The sequence below is a fragment of the Bicyclus anynana genome, chromosome 23 (assembly GCF_947172395.1).
Source record: "Bicyclus anynana chromosome 23, ilBicAnyn1.1, whole genome shotgun sequence".
Classification (NCBI taxonomy): Eukaryota; Metazoa; Arthropoda; class Insecta; order Lepidoptera; family Nymphalidae; genus Bicyclus; species Bicyclus anynana.
The window spans coordinates 9,740,031-9,758,946 of NC_069105.1; the positions used below are offsets into that span (position 1 = coordinate 9,740,031).

General features: G+C 37.0%; 1 protein-coding gene across 2 annotated transcripts in view; it reads left to right on the top strand.

The window, feature by feature from the left end:
* Nucleotides 1-18,916, top strand: part of LOC112053184 (histone acetyltransferase KAT2A) — a 24,805-nt gene continuing 5,889 nt past the window's right edge. Inside the window, exons 1-18 of one of the 2 annotated variants that reach the window (XM_052888627.1) lie at nt 24-99; nt 200-272; nt 1,226-1,404; nt 2,062-2,188; nt 2,992-3,137; nt 3,975-4,199; nt 4,424-4,473; nt 6,155-6,320; nt 6,986-7,124; nt 7,687-7,767; nt 10,802-10,977; nt 11,653-11,785; nt 12,517-12,589; nt 13,243-13,318; nt 14,289-14,433; nt 16,208-16,368; nt 17,274-17,351; nt 18,636-18,761. In XM_052888627.1, the coding sequence (XP_052744587.1) occupies nt 97-99; nt 200-272; nt 1,226-1,404; nt 2,062-2,188; nt 2,992-3,137; nt 3,975-4,199; nt 4,424-4,473; nt 6,155-6,320; nt 6,986-7,124; nt 7,687-7,767; nt 10,802-10,977; nt 11,653-11,785; nt 12,517-12,589; nt 13,243-13,318; nt 14,289-14,433; nt 16,208-16,368; nt 17,274-17,351; nt 18,636-18,761 (2,157 nt within the window). In that variant the 5' untranslated portion in view covers nt 24-96. Of the gene's footprint in view, nt 273-1,225; nt 1,405-2,061; nt 2,189-2,991; nt 3,138-3,974; nt 4,200-4,423; nt 4,474-6,154; nt 6,321-6,985; nt 7,125-7,686; nt 7,768-10,801; nt 10,978-11,652; nt 11,786-12,516; nt 12,590-13,242; nt 13,319-14,288; nt 14,434-16,207; nt 16,369-17,273; nt 17,352-18,635; nt 18,762-18,916 lie in introns of both variants that reach the window. The other variant, XM_052888626.1, reaches the window with a different exon arrangement.

Here is an 18,916-nt window from a genome sequence, read left to right on the forward strand (position 1 = left end):
AGTTGCCTATTTTATTTTCTCTTAGTCTGTGGTCATTAAATTTTCGATGTGTTGTTTGTTGAGCAAAACATTATTTCGCCAGAATAGTTATATAGAATGGTAATGTAGTAAAATGTTAAGACTTGATGTTCCTGTATAACTGTTAAAAAGTGCTATTTCGGTGTTTGAGGAAGGTAAATCTCGTACTATGTCTTCCCAGTTGTCAGACGAGATAGCTGACATTGCCATGACAGGCACCGAAGCGGATTCCTCGCAAACACACTCGCACGAAGGTAAGTAAATAAACAGTAAACAGTTTAATATCATTAAACTTATGATAAAAACTAGGAAAAATTTGATAGTACTATCATTCAAACAAAATTAAAAATCCGCAAAAATTTTTTTATACGAATTTACGAATATTTTCGTTTGGACCTGTATGTGTTTATTATTTTTACTAAGACCCAGGATAAAAATGCGTCATAGCTTTCCAATAGAGAGCTAAAGCTTGACTCGGACCTTAAATAAAAGTTAACATGACTAAAAACTGCCTATCACCAAATTAGGCCTGTTAATATTACTCATTTAAAGTGCTTCTTCTATTTGATCCTTCTTGCTTGAAGAGACTTAATATTTACTTCTATTTTATTTATGTTATTAAAGAAACATCAGCAAAATCTCTGTATAACTTGCTTAAAGACCTTGGTCTCTCTAGAAGTGCAGCTAGTTCTCATATATTAGAACAACTATCCAAAGCTGCTCTAATAGGATCTTACCAAATTTGGTTAGGCAGGGAGAATAACACGAGCAGAGAACGGGGAGTGTTGATTGATCATCAAGGAACTCCTTAACCCTACATCCTGTAGTCACAAGTTCAGGACTCTGCTCGAAGTTCTTCTCTCTACCACGCGATGGACCCGGCACCCGCACGGTGAATCCATGGAATACTAAGCTATTTGTCTCTCTCAAGTCTTATAAATGATGTGAAAACCACTTGAGATTAACAGTAACCCTTGCTTATAACAATGTAAAAAGTAAAAACACATCTTCTCTATGGTTCCAACTACTAACAGAAGTTCAACATTCACAGTAACCTGCTGCAGTCCTTTTATAGAGGCTAAAGCAAAAAAAAGTAACCAAAGTCTAAATCTTATGCTTATGCAGAGTATAGGCAGCTTAAGTGATTTATTAGCTAGCTGGATCTAAGCTACAAAAAGAAAACTAACTAAATTTTGTTTATTTAAAGCTTCGGCAAGTGTAACAGCAGATGATGCATCGTCAAGCAATGCGGCAACACCGGCTAGCAGTGAAGGCCAGGCATCGAGGCAGTCAAACTTGCAGCGCATACAACAGAGGAAGAACCAGGTCTATAACTGGCCTCACAACAAGAAACTGCTTAAACTGGCCATATACTCTGCTTGTCAAGTGAGTTAAATGAAATTATTATAAACAATTTAAATTTTATACTTATTATAATTTTATGAATTGATTATGAAACACTTAATTAGTTTATAGCGTTCACTTAGTTTCAAATCCATATGGTGCCCTTAGTCAGCTGGTGGAGCTGGCTTATTTTGTTAAAATTTTAAGTAAATTTCAGTTTTTATTGATTAGTTATAATAAGCTCCCATTATAATTTCACCAGAAATAAGTTATTGTCATTTAGTGGTCCATTGCAGGGCCAGGCCTTGCCCAGGGCTAGGATTTGGAGCTTGTATCCATAATGCTTCTCCAATGCAAGACATCATCAAAATAATGTTACACTGTGCAATGATTACTATCGGAGATTAACATTCATATTAATGAATTAGCCTTATGTGCTCCTTGAGACAAAAGCGTAACGCCAATCAATTTAGCGTTCCAGTATGATGTTGTGTAAAAACTGGGTGTGGATTTTCATACTACTAACAAGTTAGCCTGCTTCCATCTTAGACTTACCATCAGGTGAGATTGTAGTCAAGGGCTATTTTGTAAAGAATAAATAAAAGGCCCAAGGTAGTACAGAGATAATACAATATGCCAAAACCAATGTCGCCAAAAGTACTAGCCCTGTCTTAATTTAATTATGATATTTATTTGTAGACCCCAGATTGTGCGTGCAATGGCTGGAAGACACCAGTAGCGCAGCAGTCTGGCAAAGGAAGCAGGGCTGACAATCAACCACTTGCCAACTTCACAGACCCGTGCCGCAACTGTAATCATATATTAGGTGATTATTTTCATTTTCTTTCTATATAAAATTGCTGCTAGAACATGTATGTATTTCTGAATTTTGTTGCCTCCTGCCGTAATATGTAAAAGAATGTTCATATTTTTGTACAATTGAACTAAACTGAACAACTATTAAACTATTCATAATAAATTTAGCAACTTTAAAAAACAAAAAAACAGACTTGAGAATGTCCCCTTTTTTTGAAGTTGGTTAAAAATACTGAGCTCTCTCAAAACAAGAGGTCCAGCTGTGGACGTCCATGGGCTTTCCTCATCTTCTTCCTTCTGGGCTGTTTCTGCACTTGTCCAAGTAATTGTGTACATGGCTCCTTCTGTGTACTATAGGTCCATGCTGGATAGTCTATGGGCTTATGAAGAATGAAGAAAAAGGTTTATGTATGTATTTGTCATGAGCCGTGTTAGCTCAGTGGATATGACCTCTGCCTCCGATTCCGGAGGGTGTGTGTTTGAATACAGTCCTGGGCATTCACTTTTCAACTTTTCAGTTGTGTGCATTTTAAGAAATTAAATATCACGTGTCTCAAACGGTGAAGGAAAACATTGTGAGGAAACCTGCATACCAGAAAATTTTCTTAATTCACTGTGTGTGTGAAGTCTGCCAATCTGCATTGGGCCAGCTTGGTGGACTATTGGACTATTGGCCTAACCCTTCTCATTCTGAGAGGAGACTCAAGCTCAGCAGTGAGCTGAATAAGAGTTAATAACGATGTATTGACAAATACATCGTTATTAACTCTTATACCACAAACAATGTTATAATTCAGCTATTTAATATTACAGAGAAACATGTAATACACCTGCAAGGGTTGTCTGTAACAGAAGTGAACAAACTCTTGGGAGCTGTAGTGGATGTAGAGAACATATTCATGTCAATGCACAGGGAGGATGATTTGGATACCAAACGTGTTTATTACTATCTGTTTAAAGTGAGTAAATTACACCCACTCAAGGCCGGCCTGTCTATACGGCGAATGGAGCAGTCGCTCCAGGCACCAAATCCTAAATGATAATCCTACTCAACCGTAGACTGTACTGGGCCTGATTTTCAATTGGTCACCCCTAGAGTATGGTCGAGATCTTTGCGTTCTATTCTTACTTTACACTCATAATTTGGTATAGGTATCTACATATTATTAGAAACAAACAGGAGAGGCGCCATTATTGGATCTTGCTCCATTTTAAAATTTACTTTGGGCCGGCGCTGCACCCACTATGTATATTACAGTTGTTACATAATCAAACTGTATAAATATTTCTTGATTCTTATATGATTAAAATCAAAGTAAGATTTGATTTTTTTATTTGGTATATTTCATATCAACAATAGTTTTTTAATCATTCAGTTTAAATTATGAATTTGAGTTATTAATAAGTGTGGAAATTCAATAACAGTATTTTTTTGCTATTGGTTTGATGTAATTTTCATAAGTTAATTTCTAACCACATTACACATACAATAGTTTTTTATATATAAAAAGTCAAATCTCATAGTTTGTTTCTATGAGAGACCTGTGAATATCTTATCATTACATGGATTTAACTTAAGGGTATGCCATAGTGTTAGAAAGAAAAGCTCAAGCTGATTGTTATGACTCAGGTGTAGTTTTAAGGGGCCTCTAGGCCAATATGTATCAGGCATATCATGTGCAATTAATAGATATTGCATGTGAACACTCATCTTCACTGCTTGTGTTGTCGTAGGAGTATTTTAAATCATTTGGTATTGGCTGATCTTTAAGTATACTGTCAATTTTCCTTTACAGCTCCTCCGAAAATGTATCCTAACTCAAACACAGCCTAAAATCGAGGGCCCTCTAGGCCAGCCTCCATTCGAAAAGCCTTCAATAGCCAAGGCCATCACCAACTTTGTCCTTTACAAGTTCAATACACTGCCTCAGAGAGAATGGCAGACTATGTACGACTTAGCAAAAATGTTTCTACATTGTTTCAACCATTGGAACTTTGAAACTCCTAGTGTGAGGAAACTGGTGAGATTTTTTTTATTTTAAAATACATAGAAGAAAAGCCTACTTATTAATTTATATTAAGATTAAATAAAAATTACATTTTATTAATATTCTGAAACATTTAAATATGAACAATCCACATCTAGAATTTTTTTTGTTTCAATAAATAGCTGATATTAAGGCGATTATTTGGTGCTAGCTGCTAATAAAAATACTACAATTAAAATTATTTTATAATATTTCAGCAAGTTTCAAATCCTGAGGACATTTCAACATATCAAATAAATTATACCAGGTAAACTTTCGGACTCACTATTTGCTAACTGTAATATTGTTGTCAAATTCAAGTTTTATAAAAACGTGTCTAGTATTTTATTCTTATTCCTGTTATTCTAGATGGCTGCTATTTTGCCATAACTTATTCCTGTTATTCCAGATACCTGGATATTTTGCCATAATTTATTCCTATTAATCCAGATGGCTAGTATTTTGCCATAACTTATTCCTGTTATTCCAGATGGCTACTATTTTGCCATAACCTTTTCCTTGTATTCCAGATGGCTACTATTCTGCCATAACTTATTCCTGTTATTCCAGATAGCTACTATTTTGCCATAACTTATTCCTGGTATTCCAGATGGCTAACATTTTGCCATAATCTTTTCCTTGTATTTCAGATGGCTACTATTCTGCCATAACTTATTCCTGTTATTCCAGATAGCTACTATTTTGCCATAACTTATTCCTATTATTCCAGATGGCTAACATTTTGCCATAATCTTTTCCTTGTATTTCAGATGGCTACTATTTTGCCATAACTTTTTCCTTGTATTCCAGATGGCTACTATTTTGCCATAACTTTTTTTCTGGTAATCCAAATGGCATAACCTTTTTTCTTGTATTCCAAATGGCTACTATTTTGCCATAACTTATTCCTCTTATACCAGATGGCTACTATTTTGCCATAACTTATTCCTGTTATTCCAGATGGCTAAAATTTTGCCATAACCTTTTCCTTGTATTTCAGATGGCTACTATTCTGCCATAACTTATTCCTGTTATTCCAGATAGCTACTATTTTGCCATAACTTATTCCTATTATTCCAGATGGCTAACATTTTGCCATAATCTTTTCCTTGTATTTCAGATGGCTACTATTTTGCCATAACTTTTTCCTTGTATTCCAGATGGCTACTATTTTGCCATAACTTTTTTTCTGGTAATCCAAATGGCATAACCTTTTTTCTTGTATTCCAAATGGCTACTATTTTGCCATAACTTATTCCTCTTATACCAGATGGCTACTATTTTGCCATAACTTATTCCTGTTATTCCAGATGGCTAAAATTTTGCCATAACCTTTTCCTTGTATTCCAGATGGCTAATAATTTGCCATAACTTATTCCTGTTATTCCAGATGGCTACTATTTTACAATAACTTATTCCTTGTATTCCAGATGGCTACTATTTTGCCATAACTTATTCCTGTTATTCCAGATGGCTAGTATTTTGCCATAATTTATTCCTATTAATCCAGATGGCTAATATTTTGCCATAACTTATTCCTGATATTCTAAATGGCTAATAGTTTGCCATAACCATTTACGTGTATTCCAGATGGCTACTATTTTGCCATAACTTATTCCTGTTATTCCAGATGGCTACTATTTTTCAATAACTTATTCCTGTTATTCTAGATGGCTAATATTTTGCCATAGCCTTTTCCCTGTATTCAGATGGCTACTATTTTTCATTAACTTATTCCTGTTATTCCAGATGGATACTATTTTGCCATTACCGGTTCCTCGCATTCCAGATGGCTAGTATTTTGCCATAACCTTTTCCTTGTATTCCAAATGGCTACTATTTTGCCATAACTTATTCCTGTTATTCCAGATGGCTAGTATTTTGCCATAACCTTTTCCTTGTATTCCAAATGGCTACTATTTTGCCATAACTTATTCCTGTTATTCCAGATGGCTAGTATTTTGCCACGTGCCAGCGTTCTGCGACTCGCTGCCGCACTACGAGACATCGATCGTGTTCGGACGCACCTTGCTCCGCGCCGTGTTCAAGTCCGTGTGTCGACAGCTGATGGACAAGTGTCGCTCCGAGAGAGACAAGATGCCACCAGAGAAGAGAGTGAGTACATTTGAGAAGACACAGTTTTACAGTTCGTTTCGTATAGCATGGTGCGGGTGACGGTTCGTTTCGCTCTTGCAAGTTGACCGCAACTGTCGTATCTATGCCATCTAAAAAAACACTATAGTAGATAAATAGATACATTATTTATTGCTCACGAAAAAATATATAAAACTACAATATTATACAAGATTTCTAGATTCTTTAACAGCTTTGCGATTCAGTTACAGGAGTCCTTAGTTTATTCCACGTTGATTTTGACTCTTCTGTGAATATTTTCATTTTAATTCGATCATGCAAACAAATTCCATCGCCAGTTTTCATACTGTGACGGTCTCGTAACGTAAACGCGAAATTCTAAGGAATTGAAACAGCGCCATCTATAGTGTTTTTCAGATAGCATGGGTGACACTTCGTTTCATTCTTGAAATTTTGCCGCGATTCACGATGTTATTACGTATGCCTTATGAATGTTATAAGGCAACTGTCACCGTACCCACGCTATTTGAAAAACACTTTAGTGGCACTACTGCACAGCTGTTTCAATTCCTTAGAAAATCGCGTTTACGTTTACGCGATAGTCACAATATAAATTCATGGAAAACTGCTACTAGGCTCACGGGTGAGATTGTAAAGAATAAAAAAAATGCCGACGTTTGTTATAGGTGTTAGTACTGAACCACTTCCCTCGTTTCCTGAGTCTGTTGGAGGAGGAGATCTTCAGCATGAACTCTCCCATCTGGGACCCGGAGTACAAGCAACAGCCGCCCAACCACCTCCAGTCCATTATCGATAACAAAACGCGTGAGTACATCACTATAGTCTGGCTAGCTCGTTGATATGCGGGCGACGGGCGGAAAGACTGCGCGGATGTGAAATCGTGCGTGCGGGTAAGTGACCTGCATCGGTCGTGCGTTTTTCATTCATCGCTACACGCCCCCCGACCCGCGCGCATCATCGGGAGTGCTACGAACGAAGTTGCCAAGCTATAGTCAAGTCACCATCAGCACAGTTTTTTTAATATTTTAACTGACTACCTTTAAATATATTGATACCGGAGGGTGTGGGTTTGAATCTGGTTCGGGGCATGCACCTCCAACTTTTCAGCTATGTGCATTTTAAGAAATTAAATATATAAAAATCGTGAATGAAAAACATCATGAGGAAACTTGCATATCAGAGAATTTTCTTAATTGTCTGCGTGTGTGAAGTCTGCCAATCCGCATCTCATTCTGAGAGGAGACTCGTGCTCAGCAGTGAGCCGAATATGGGTTGATAATGATGAATGAAAATGATGAACTTGATAGCTTCGTTATTGAAAGTATAAACATAAACGCACAAATAACAAAGAAGTATTTTGCTTCAGCCAATCGGCGCGGCGAGTTCGAGCGAGTCACGGCAACAGGCGAGAGCAAAGACGGCTTCACTACTGTGTCACTTTCTTCATGTAAGTGAGCTTTCAACCCCTAATTCATCACTGTAAGGGTTGAATTTTAAAAATTCTGGAATCACATTATATTTCGTATATTTTTTATAATTTATGAACAAAATTTTAAAACTGTAACTCTAAAAATGAATGAAATCCATACAAACTTTCATCCCCTATTTTATCCCCTTAGCTATAGAATTTATCAAAATCTTTTCTTAGCGGATGCCTACGTCATAATATCTACCTGCATGCCAAATTTCAGCCCGATCCGTCCAGTGGTTTGGGCTGTGTGTTGATACATCACTGTCAGTCGGTCACCTTTGAGTTTTATATACAGGGTTAATTTTCGTAAATTGGCAATAATTTCAGAAATAACTTAGAATCGATAATACTATCGATCTATGATTTCAAAAACCCTCCTTAATTTTGACATTTTTTGAAATAATTTTTCCATGAAAATACACAATGTATGGACATAGTGTATCACTGCAAAATCCAGCCGCGTAAAGATACCTAACTATCGCAAGGAAGCGGCTGGTAAGTAGGTAACTGTCTCTAGTCAAAACAAGTAGGTAGGTGTAGGTCCCACGTGTAAACAATCTTATCGCTCCAACCTTTTCGTCTTGCCGACAACAAACGCACCGCACCGCGGGCGCACGGTACGGGAGAAGGGAAGAGGGCGGCTTTTGTTTTAAATTATTGAATTGAATCAGTCAGTTACGTTCGTGTCCTTGACCTAATTACTGCGCGTGCTTGCAAAGTTTTAAGTTTTTAATTAAGTGACCCGTAACCGTTATGTCTCGATCAGTGTACTCAAATCGAGAATTTTATGAAATGGTGCGCTGTTACAATTTAAGTGGTGAAAGCTTAGTTCGCGCGCAAGTGTTATATCGGACTGAAAGCATACCTCGGCTGCAGAGACAAGGCTTAAACCCCAGGCTGCCATCTAGAGCCACAATTTTAGCGGCAACGCAAAGACTGTTAGATTACGGGCAGTTTACCACACCTAGACATGCTAGTGGTAGAGGCGGCCACAGGCAAATTACACTTCAACTGGAAACTGAAATTTTACAGTTCTTCGAACGTAAACCCTGCGCTAGCACGAACGATGCAGCTCGACGTTTTAGTGTGAGCCAATATTACGTGTGGAAGTTACTGAACACAACGGGACTCCATCCTTACCACTACCAACGCGTACAATCTTTACACGACAACGATGGCCCTGCTCGTGTACGTTTTTGTGAGTGGTTACTTGCAAATGAAAATGTTAATATTTTATGGACTGACGAAGCATTGTTTACGCGCGTAGGAATTTACAATAGTAAAAATGAACATTTTTGGGCCTTGAGTAATCCACACGTCATTAAAAGTAGTTACCATCAAGAACGATTCAGTATAAATGTATGGGCCGGTATAATTGGCAATGTCATCGTGGGTCCTATTTTTATTGAAGGTAGATTAACGGGCGCAACCTACCTGGATATGCTTAGTGGAGTCATAGAGGAGATGTTAGATGATGTGCCACTAAACCTAATACGCATCTATTACTATCAACACGATGGTGCTCCGCCTCATTACGCAAGTGATGTGCGCAATTTCTTGAACAATAAGTACGGTAACCAATGGATTGGACGCGGAGGCCCGGTACCGTGGCCAGCTAGGTCTCCAGACTTAACCCCACTTGATTTTTACTTGTGGGGTGAAATTAAGAGACGTGTCTATGTGGAAGAGGCACAAAGTGTTGATAATCTGCGTGACAAAATAAGTGCAGCCTTTAATGATATTAAAAGTGACACAGAAACACTTAATTTAATAAAAAAACAATTTAGGCAAACGTGCCCGTTTGTGTGTTCAACGAAATGGCCTACATTTTGAGCAACTTTTAAAATATTCATAAATAAACTAAATAGGTACTTAGACAATATTAATGATTAACCTGCCTGCAATTATTTATCATCTAAGTAATTGTGTTTTTCGTGTTAAATTGTTATCATAACTTTTTAAAAATATCTAATAATAAAAGACATTACGTACTTTACCCATCTTCTTAGTTAGTTTTTAATAATTGATGAGTGATCGCTAGACACTAGGTTAGTCGTGTAGGTACTTGAGCCCAGCTGATCGCATCGCGTCGAACGAGAACCGCACCGGGCGGCGAGAGAGCATTGAACTTGATTTTTAGGTAAGTGCCTACAGCATATTAGACTCATATCTTACCTACTAGTACTCTACCTACAATGTACAGTGCCCTTGAGTTTTTAAGAATTAGGATTTCATTGGGAATTTTTCAAATCCTTGTAACTTAAAAACTACCATGATTTATGCAATAATTTTCAAATTGTATTTTTATTTTGCTTTTTAAATTTAAAATTCAAAATAATGAAAGTCTATGAAAATTAACCCTGTATATTTAGATTTGCTTGTAAAGTATCTCTTATTTCACCAATTTCAATGTCATTATGTATCTCATTACGCACATGTGCCGTAATGTAATGTTAAATGTACATGTGCCGTAATGCAATATAAAATCTTTATCGTTTTTCTTTCGATTTCTGATTCGATCACGCAGAGATACTCCGAGCATTGTTACATCGCATGGATGACTCGGAGCCTTCTCATGAGGCCCATAGTTGGCGACCAAGTTTTCCACATGAATAACACAGATTAATCAATAACAGGCAGATGGAGCGCACGGAATACGACGCTGTCAAATACAAAATTCAAAAACGAATACATTCTCGAGTTAGTGCGACACGAAGCGTCGCATCAGTAACTTTCAATAATATTCAAGAAAAATGGCGCCTTATGTTTTTAAATATTTTACAAACTAAAGAAATAAATTAGAGTATTTTATTATTGATAATTATTGATTATCCATTGATTTACGTTAAAATTAGTGCTGAATTATGAAAAAAGTTTGTATATGCGGATGTCAAGGAGACGCGTGACGTTTGTTTTTTTTATGGGTTTCAACTGCTTCACCACGCTGCTTGTAAAGACTCAATATGATATTTACTCTGTGATTATCAAAGAAAAATGTTTCTTTTGTTAGGCTCCATAAAACGCGAGGATCTGAAGCGATCGTCCGAGGCTCGCAGCGGCGAGCAGGGCTGCAAGCGGCGGCGGTTGGACGACTCCATGTACGACGGCAGCGATGACGTCAGCGAGAGGACCGTCGCCGACATCGTGGCCACCATCACCGACCCCAACTACATGTGCGGGCCCGATGTGAGTGACCACTGATTACGACCATTCTTAGCGAGCTAGTTAACCTCGGCACAGGGTATTTCCCGCCGAAGACGAGAGCCTTAACACAAGTTAACCGTAGTTAGCAACACAAGTTAACACAAGGAAGCCGCCGAATCAGCCTTTTTAACGGCATAATGGGGATGATGACTAGGTTTGAATATATTGATTTTTATGATACATTCGGGTAAATAAGTCCGTACCGCAAGTCGTTGCAACGCGGCGATAATAATTATAAAATTTCATTGTGACATTTTTCAATATGTGAACTATAAACATAAACGACGCACAAATAACAAAGGTATTAGTAATTTTGTTTGAGCACATACAAATTTAACGATCATTACATTGCCTACGACGTCATTAGTTCGTGCCATTTTGTATGGGGCGTTTTTCAGGGATCCGCGGCAGCGCCGCAAATCTGACCCTTTAAATCCCTGTAGCTCCGAAAGTAATGATCGCAGATACCCTGTTACTTTTACAAAATTGCTTTAACGTGAACTAACTATTAGGAACTTGTAAAGTAAAGCAAGTCAGACACGAAAGATGGCGTTACTAGACGTACAGAGAGCTATAGAAGTTTTACTTAGTCTGAACTTGTGACTAAAGCACACTCTTTTTTTTTTAATTTAATATATTGCATTTTTTCTCTAATAGGCATTGTTCCAAATGCAAGCGCCGCGCGACGAGGCGGCCAAATTGGAAGAACAACGTAAGATGATAGAGTTCCACGTGATCGGCAACTCCTTGACCGGGCCGGTTAACAAGCAGACCATGTTGTGGCTGATAGGTAAGATTTTTAGGTAAAGGATCTTCCCTTTAGGTCCAAAATTGTATGGAGCCCAGGATCATTCATTGTACCCAAGCGGATATAATAGAAGATATTTTTTTAACTTTTTTTGATTCTAGAGATCTAAGAATTTACTTTAATTCTTTCGAAATAATATTTTTAACCTCCCAAGAAATGCAACATTATTAAGGGTAATAGTGGCGGATAGATGACGTTTTCAATGCAGTAATCGATTTGACGTTTGCTGTCAATTGTCATGTCATACGATCTCTATGGGCGCCATCTTGATATAACTAAAAAACTTGGGTTTTTATTTTATTTATTTCTTTTTATTTAGTTAGATTTATTCACTTTAATAAATTTTAATAATATCTTTGTATTTTTTAAATTTTAATGATACGGACCTGAAATGGACCATCCACCGGAATGGTACAAGAGTGGACCTGAAATGGACCATCTCCTTTGTTATATCAATAGAAAGCCACGTTATTTGCGAGTGCATTTCCACTGGACTGGCAACGTCTGGCAATCAAGTATCAAGTTCGTTGATAACACTCCCATGATATGCGGGCGACGGGGGGAAAGACTGTGTGGGTGTAAAATCGTGCGTGCGGGGAAGTGACTCATCACTCACATCACTCGTGGGTTTTTCATTCATCGCTACACGATAATGTATGTAGATAGTGTTATGAACGTAGTTTAAGGTTTTAATATTTATAATAATATTGCAGGTCTCCATAACGTGTTCTCGCATCAGCTACCGGAAATGACTAAGGAATATATTTCGCAGTTGGTTTTCGATCCGTAAGTATTTTTTTTTAATAAAATAAGATTATAGAAAATTATAGAAAACAACTATATTTTGAATAAGACCTATACCCCCCCTCCTATCTAAGTAGTTGGCGTGTTTTTTTGTCACGAAAATGGAATTATTATTCACGGAAAAAAATGCAGTAAAAGTCTTCCAAAAATTCGGCTTTTTTAAGGGGATTCCATTCTATCTTCCAAAAATTCGGCTTTTTATTTGATATATTTACCCCCGACGCAAAAAGAGGGGTGTTATAAGTTTTACGTGTCTATCTGTCTGTCTGTGGCACCATGGCTCCCGAACGGATGAAGCTATTTCAATTTAGTTTATTTTGTATTAAAAGTGACTTATGTGCGTGTGTTCTTCATGTTTGATGAAAATCGGTTGAGCCGTTTAAAAGTTATGGTGGGTGAAAGTGGGGATGAATAATCGAATGTCTGCAAATATACTCGAGTGGGGTCTCAAATGAAAGCGCACTGAAAGAGAATATTGATGACTTGATCGAGAGTTTAATTAATAATTTCATGACATTCGGGGGTTTTTCAAAGTTTTAAATTTTTTGTTATTTATCGTCAATGTCATTGATGTATCTGATTATATATTTGAATATCCATTGATTTTTTAAATATTGTGCTTTTTTCGTTTTCAGCAAACACAAAACTTTGGCTTTGGTTAAAGAAGGCAGGCCTATTGGCGGGATTTGCTTTAGGACATTTCATTCACAGGTAAATAATAATAATTGAACAATTTTCGTATGTATTTCGTTTTCGTTTTTTTTTTTCGTTTCGTATGTGTTTAAATGTGAAATGGTGATAAAAACACGATATTTTTATAATAGGGATGATGACAGTTTTTTAAATTGTATATAAAATAAGAGTATGCTAATAGTAAAGCAATTTTGTAAAAGTAATAGGGTATCTGCGATCATTACTTTCGGAGCTACAGGGATTTAAAGGGTCAGATTTGCGGCGCTGCCGCGGATCCCTGAAAAACGCCCCATACAAAATGGTACGATCTTATGACGTCGTAGGCAATTAATGATCGTTAGATTTGTATGGGTGTTTAAACAAAATTACTAATATCTTTGTTATTTCTGCGTTTATGTTTATAGTTCATATATTAAAAAATGTCACATTTAATGTAAGGAATCTAAAACTGTATGAATTTTCATCTAATTACGATAAAATCTATAAAAATATATAGATTTTGAAATTTTATAATCTTATTTATTTTGCAAATATCCAGTCAATATATATAGTTAACATTGACCTTATTTACCCGAATGTATCATAAAAATCAATATATTCAAACCCAGTCATCATCCCCATTGAATATGTGTCAACCCTATTCATCATGATTTATGGTTTGTTTACATCGGGCACTCATTGGTTACGGCTACAGTATAGTGAGTTTCATTTATTACCATAACCCATCACTATCTAACTCAGACTAAATACATAAGGACTAGTATCGCATCCAAATTCACGAACAAAATTTTCTGCCATTTTCTAAGGAAAACGAGCTTAGATTTCATACATATCTTATATTAAACTAGCAGTTTTTGTTCGTTTTTTACACCATTTAACTACACAAAAAGGTATTTTTACTGAGGTTTTTAACCGACGGACACGATTGTAAACTATGAAACATCGATTCTATAGAGACAGTGTCTGAGCTATCTAAACACGTTTGCAGGGCTTCAGCGAGATAGTGTTTTGCGCGGTGACGTCAAACGAGCAAGTGAAAGGCTACGGAACCCACCTCATGAACCACCTCAAGGACTACCACATACGGAACAACATCCTCCACTTCCTAACCTTCGCGGACGAGTTCGCTATCGGTAAGCCATGTTTATTTATTTTATTTATTTATTGGAAATGCCAATGACAGCAGAAAAACATTAAACATAAATCGGTTACAACATTCTTACAGGCATTCACAGCACTGCAGAGTTTGGTTAAAAACTTGATAAATAATATTAAACTATACTTAAATCTGGCCTTTCCTCGCCGTCCTTTCGGCAGGTCATCCTCCCATCTCTTATGTGGTCGTTTTGCCTCCTTTTTCCATCTCTGTGGTACCATTGCATGACCTCTTTTGACCATCTTTCTAGCTAGAGATCGAGTAGAGTGGAAAAATCTGGAGGAGGCCCATGTCGAAGGTCAACCTGATTGCTCTGGTGTATAAATTAAGTATAGTATTAGGTATATCATATGTATTCAGCAGTCAGAGAATAAAGGTTATTTTTATTTATTATACTTAAATCGAAGAAAATTTACGAAGAATTTAAAATAAAGATTAAAATGTCAAAATCAAGAAAATTTACCAATAATACAATAATAATGTTTACTGTGCGATGACGTCACGAACAAGTATACTTTGCGCTCTGAACATGAGGCGTGTGGTTGCGCATTGAATTAAAACATACCCCAGCTGCGTTAATAATAGGTGCGCAGTGCGCAGCGCAGGCGTATTGCTATATTACAGCAGATTTCAAGTTATAGGTATAAAAAGCCCAATCGGCAATTTTCTACTTACCTTATCAGCATAGGCGTATATAGTGTTGGTTTATTTTACAAATAAATACAAAAACTAATCTTGATTTATAATTAAGAAGATATTTGATTGTTTAAAATAATACGCCAGCGGCATCTTCGTTCATTCCAAACGTATGTGAATAATTATTACGTATGAATGTAATTCAATTTTTTTTCGTAATGTTCCTCACTTCTTGTGACACGGTGCTAGTGGACGGACGTATTGCCTACATTGCTATAATAATAATATTTTGGATAATAATAGAGTGATCAGTTGTATCCATTGAGTTGTTTTAATAGTATAAAACCTACAAACCAATATATAGCAGGTGGGCCGGGTGGGCCGGACCCACCCTAGGATACTGGGCTACCGATTTGAAATTCTATGATGAACGCCGAAATAATAATAATTTTACAGAAAATATCATTTAAAATATCAAATAATAACAATTACATTTACAATTTATAATAAAGAAAAACCTATAAATAATAAATAATAAGTTTCAGAGGTCTGCGTCCACAAATATTGCTAACGAAATTTTTATATTGAATGTCGACTCTGTTCAGTGATATCTAGGCCCACCCCAGGAAATAATCCCAGATACGCCAATGCTTATCAGCCGATAGACATCCACTGCTGGACATAGTCCTCTTGCATGGATAACAAAGACGTTCCGGTACGATGTCGTGTAGTAACCGAAAAAGGGTGTGGATTTTCATCCTCCTCCTAACAAGCTCGCTTCTGTACCACGCAAACGAGGACTGACCTATGTGGTTTGCACATCACTAAACTTCCATGCTACCTTTAAAAATCATTAATGGTGTTTATACTTGAAAAACATTCTTCTTCTTATAGTGCCATCTCCTATTGGAGGTCAGCAATCATTAAGGCTAATTTAACTTTGTTCACTGCTGCCCGAAAGAGTGATCTGGTACTCATATTAAACCATTGGCGTAAGTTCTCGAGCCAAGATGTACGTCTACGACCAGGCATTCGTTTCCCCTTTATCTGTCCCTGGATAATAAGCTGGAACAGGAGCAGAAAAATGAAAACCATTATATTATTGTATTTGGCAGGGTACTTCAAGAAGCAGGGCTTCAGCAAGGACATAAAGCTGCCTCGCACGATGTTCTCGGGCTACATCAAGGACTACGAGGGCGCCACGCTCATGCACTGCGAGCTCAACCCGCGCATCGTGTACACGCACTTCACCGCCGTCATACGCAGGCAGAAGGAGGTAACCTCGCCTCAACCTCCACAGCGAGGACATAAGCAGCCAATGTCAGCCTCAACAGCGAGGACATAAGTACTCCTATAAGTGTCTCTAAATTTTTTATGTCTACATTTATCACGATCAGCATATTTTGATGATCCGTTATAGGTCACAGAGCTCTGATTTTCTGTTAATTTTGAAGCTTAAATACTGATTCAAAGCACCTGTTTTCAAGCAGTGTGGTGTGTTAAGGCTAATGTTAGATCACTATCAGATTCTGATGATAATAACTGAAACCAATGTGATAGGTATCACCAAGCGTATCACAAATAGTCGGTATCTAATAGAATTGTATTAAAAAATACATTTTGTTATGTTACTCTGATAGAACATGTATTTTTATTCAGTGACACGTAAGGTGACACTGCGAGCTCACCTATTTTTATCTACGAGGACTACACAGTATGACGGATAACGGGTAGCAGCGACAGTGAATGTACCATCATTTTGTGCTAGAGGAAACACCTCGAGTAGGTCCCAGGACTTGTGACCTTGGGAGTAGGTTTAAGGGATCCCTTTAGAATGCATAAACATTCACCTTCCCTGCCCGACATCACACTAATATTATAAAGGCGAAAGTTTGTGTGTAAGTGTGTAAGTATGTTTGTTCCTCTTAGTGTTCTCTGTGCCCACAAACAGATATAAATGACTAATAGTCTTCTTTTCGTCCAATTACTCGTAGAATGACAGGAGTCAATCACTAAACAATCGAATCTATGTTAGGTGTGTCCCTGTGGTTATATTGAAGCTTTTTTAGGTGTACACAAAGCAAAACATAGAAATGACCTTCACTGGATTGTTCCCGATTAAATTATTGTTATAGGTTTATTTCTTTATCGTTATTATTAGCAAAATAATTTATTTTGCAGATTGTCAAAAAGCTGATTGATATGCGACAAAAAGAAGTTCGGAAAGTCCATCCCGGATTAACTTGCTTCAAAGAAGGCGTAAGTGTTTACACCATTAATTTGTTTTCTGAAATTTTATTGCAAGCAAATAACTCAAAATAGAATCCTCAACGAAGCAAAGGATTCTAAGGGACAATGCAAATAGTTGAATGTAATAAAGCAGAGGTTTTCAACTTATTGCGTGTGTGTTGAACCTTGAATATGTCAGTATTTCGCGGAGAAAGGCAAAATAAATCAATTATTCCCTATTCACAATAAATTTCCGCATAGTAACGCCTGTATAACGCTGCGGATAGCGGTGACAAGTATTGTACGATCAAATGTCAGTACTCTTGTAGTAGAGGAAACATTTCGAGCAGGTCCCAGGACTTGTGAAAAACGAAAATTTTGATTTTTTGCAGCGGAGTTTCTGTTATTATTTAATTTTGTCTTTATATACATTTTTGTCATAGACAATATAGACTAGTCTTATATAAAACGAATATTTACAGATAAAGGGGTTGATTTGTCTATGTAAATATAAGGCTTAGGCCGCACTATCAATTTACGCCACATTTTGACGTTAACAGTAGGTGTAAAGGTAACTTTCAGAATGCATTGCCACTCACCTCCCTTGCCCGACATGTTCTCAATGCCCATGTGTATATAACAGGCGAGTTGACATTTTTTCTAAAAAGGTCTTAAATTTTTCATTATAGTTCTACTAGGTTTAAAAAAATATATCATATTTTTTGAAATGTGAATATATAAAAAAATGAATATTTTTTTGACAATACCAGCCAAAACGCTATTGGCCATGATGGCCAATTATATTTTATCTGTATCATGACGCCACTCTTGTACGCCGTATCATTAAAATTTAAAAAATACAAGGATTTAATAAAATTTATTAAAGTGAATAAATCTAACTAAATAAAAAGAAATAAAAACCCAAGTTTTTGAGATAAATCAAGATGACGCCCATAAAGCAACTATGACATGACAATTGACAGCAAACGTAAAATTACTGCATTGAAAACGTCATTTATTCGCCACTATTACCCTTATTAGAGTTGCATTTCGTGGGAGATAAATAAAATTATTTCAAAAAAATTAAAGTAAATTCGTAGTTTTGTATAATCAAAAACAGTTAAAAAAAAAGTATTTTCTTTTATTTCCGCTAGGGTACAATACCTGATCCTGGGATCCATACAATTTTGGACCATATCCTTTGCTAAAGATTCAACTACCCTATTAAGAATGAATGAACACCAACTCTAGGAACTAACACTATTCTATTCGAAATTTCGAAGGTACTTCTATTTCTACTAACTCGTTCGACAGGTCCGCAGCATCCCCATAGACTGCATCCCCGGTGTACGGGACGCGGGGTGGCGGGAGGCGCGCGTCGCCCGGGCAGCGCCCGATCCTGAGCCGGACCCCGCGGCCCTGCGCGCTGTGTTGCACGCGGTGAGTGGAGCAGCCTGGTGCAGCCAGCATTGCCAGATTGTTTTTTGCCAAGTCGGGATTTAGGAACTTTTTAAATAAAAAAGCGGGATATCGTAAAAAAACGTATGTGCTTGATTAAGTTTTTTTTTTTTCAAGTCGGGATTTAGGAGCTTTTT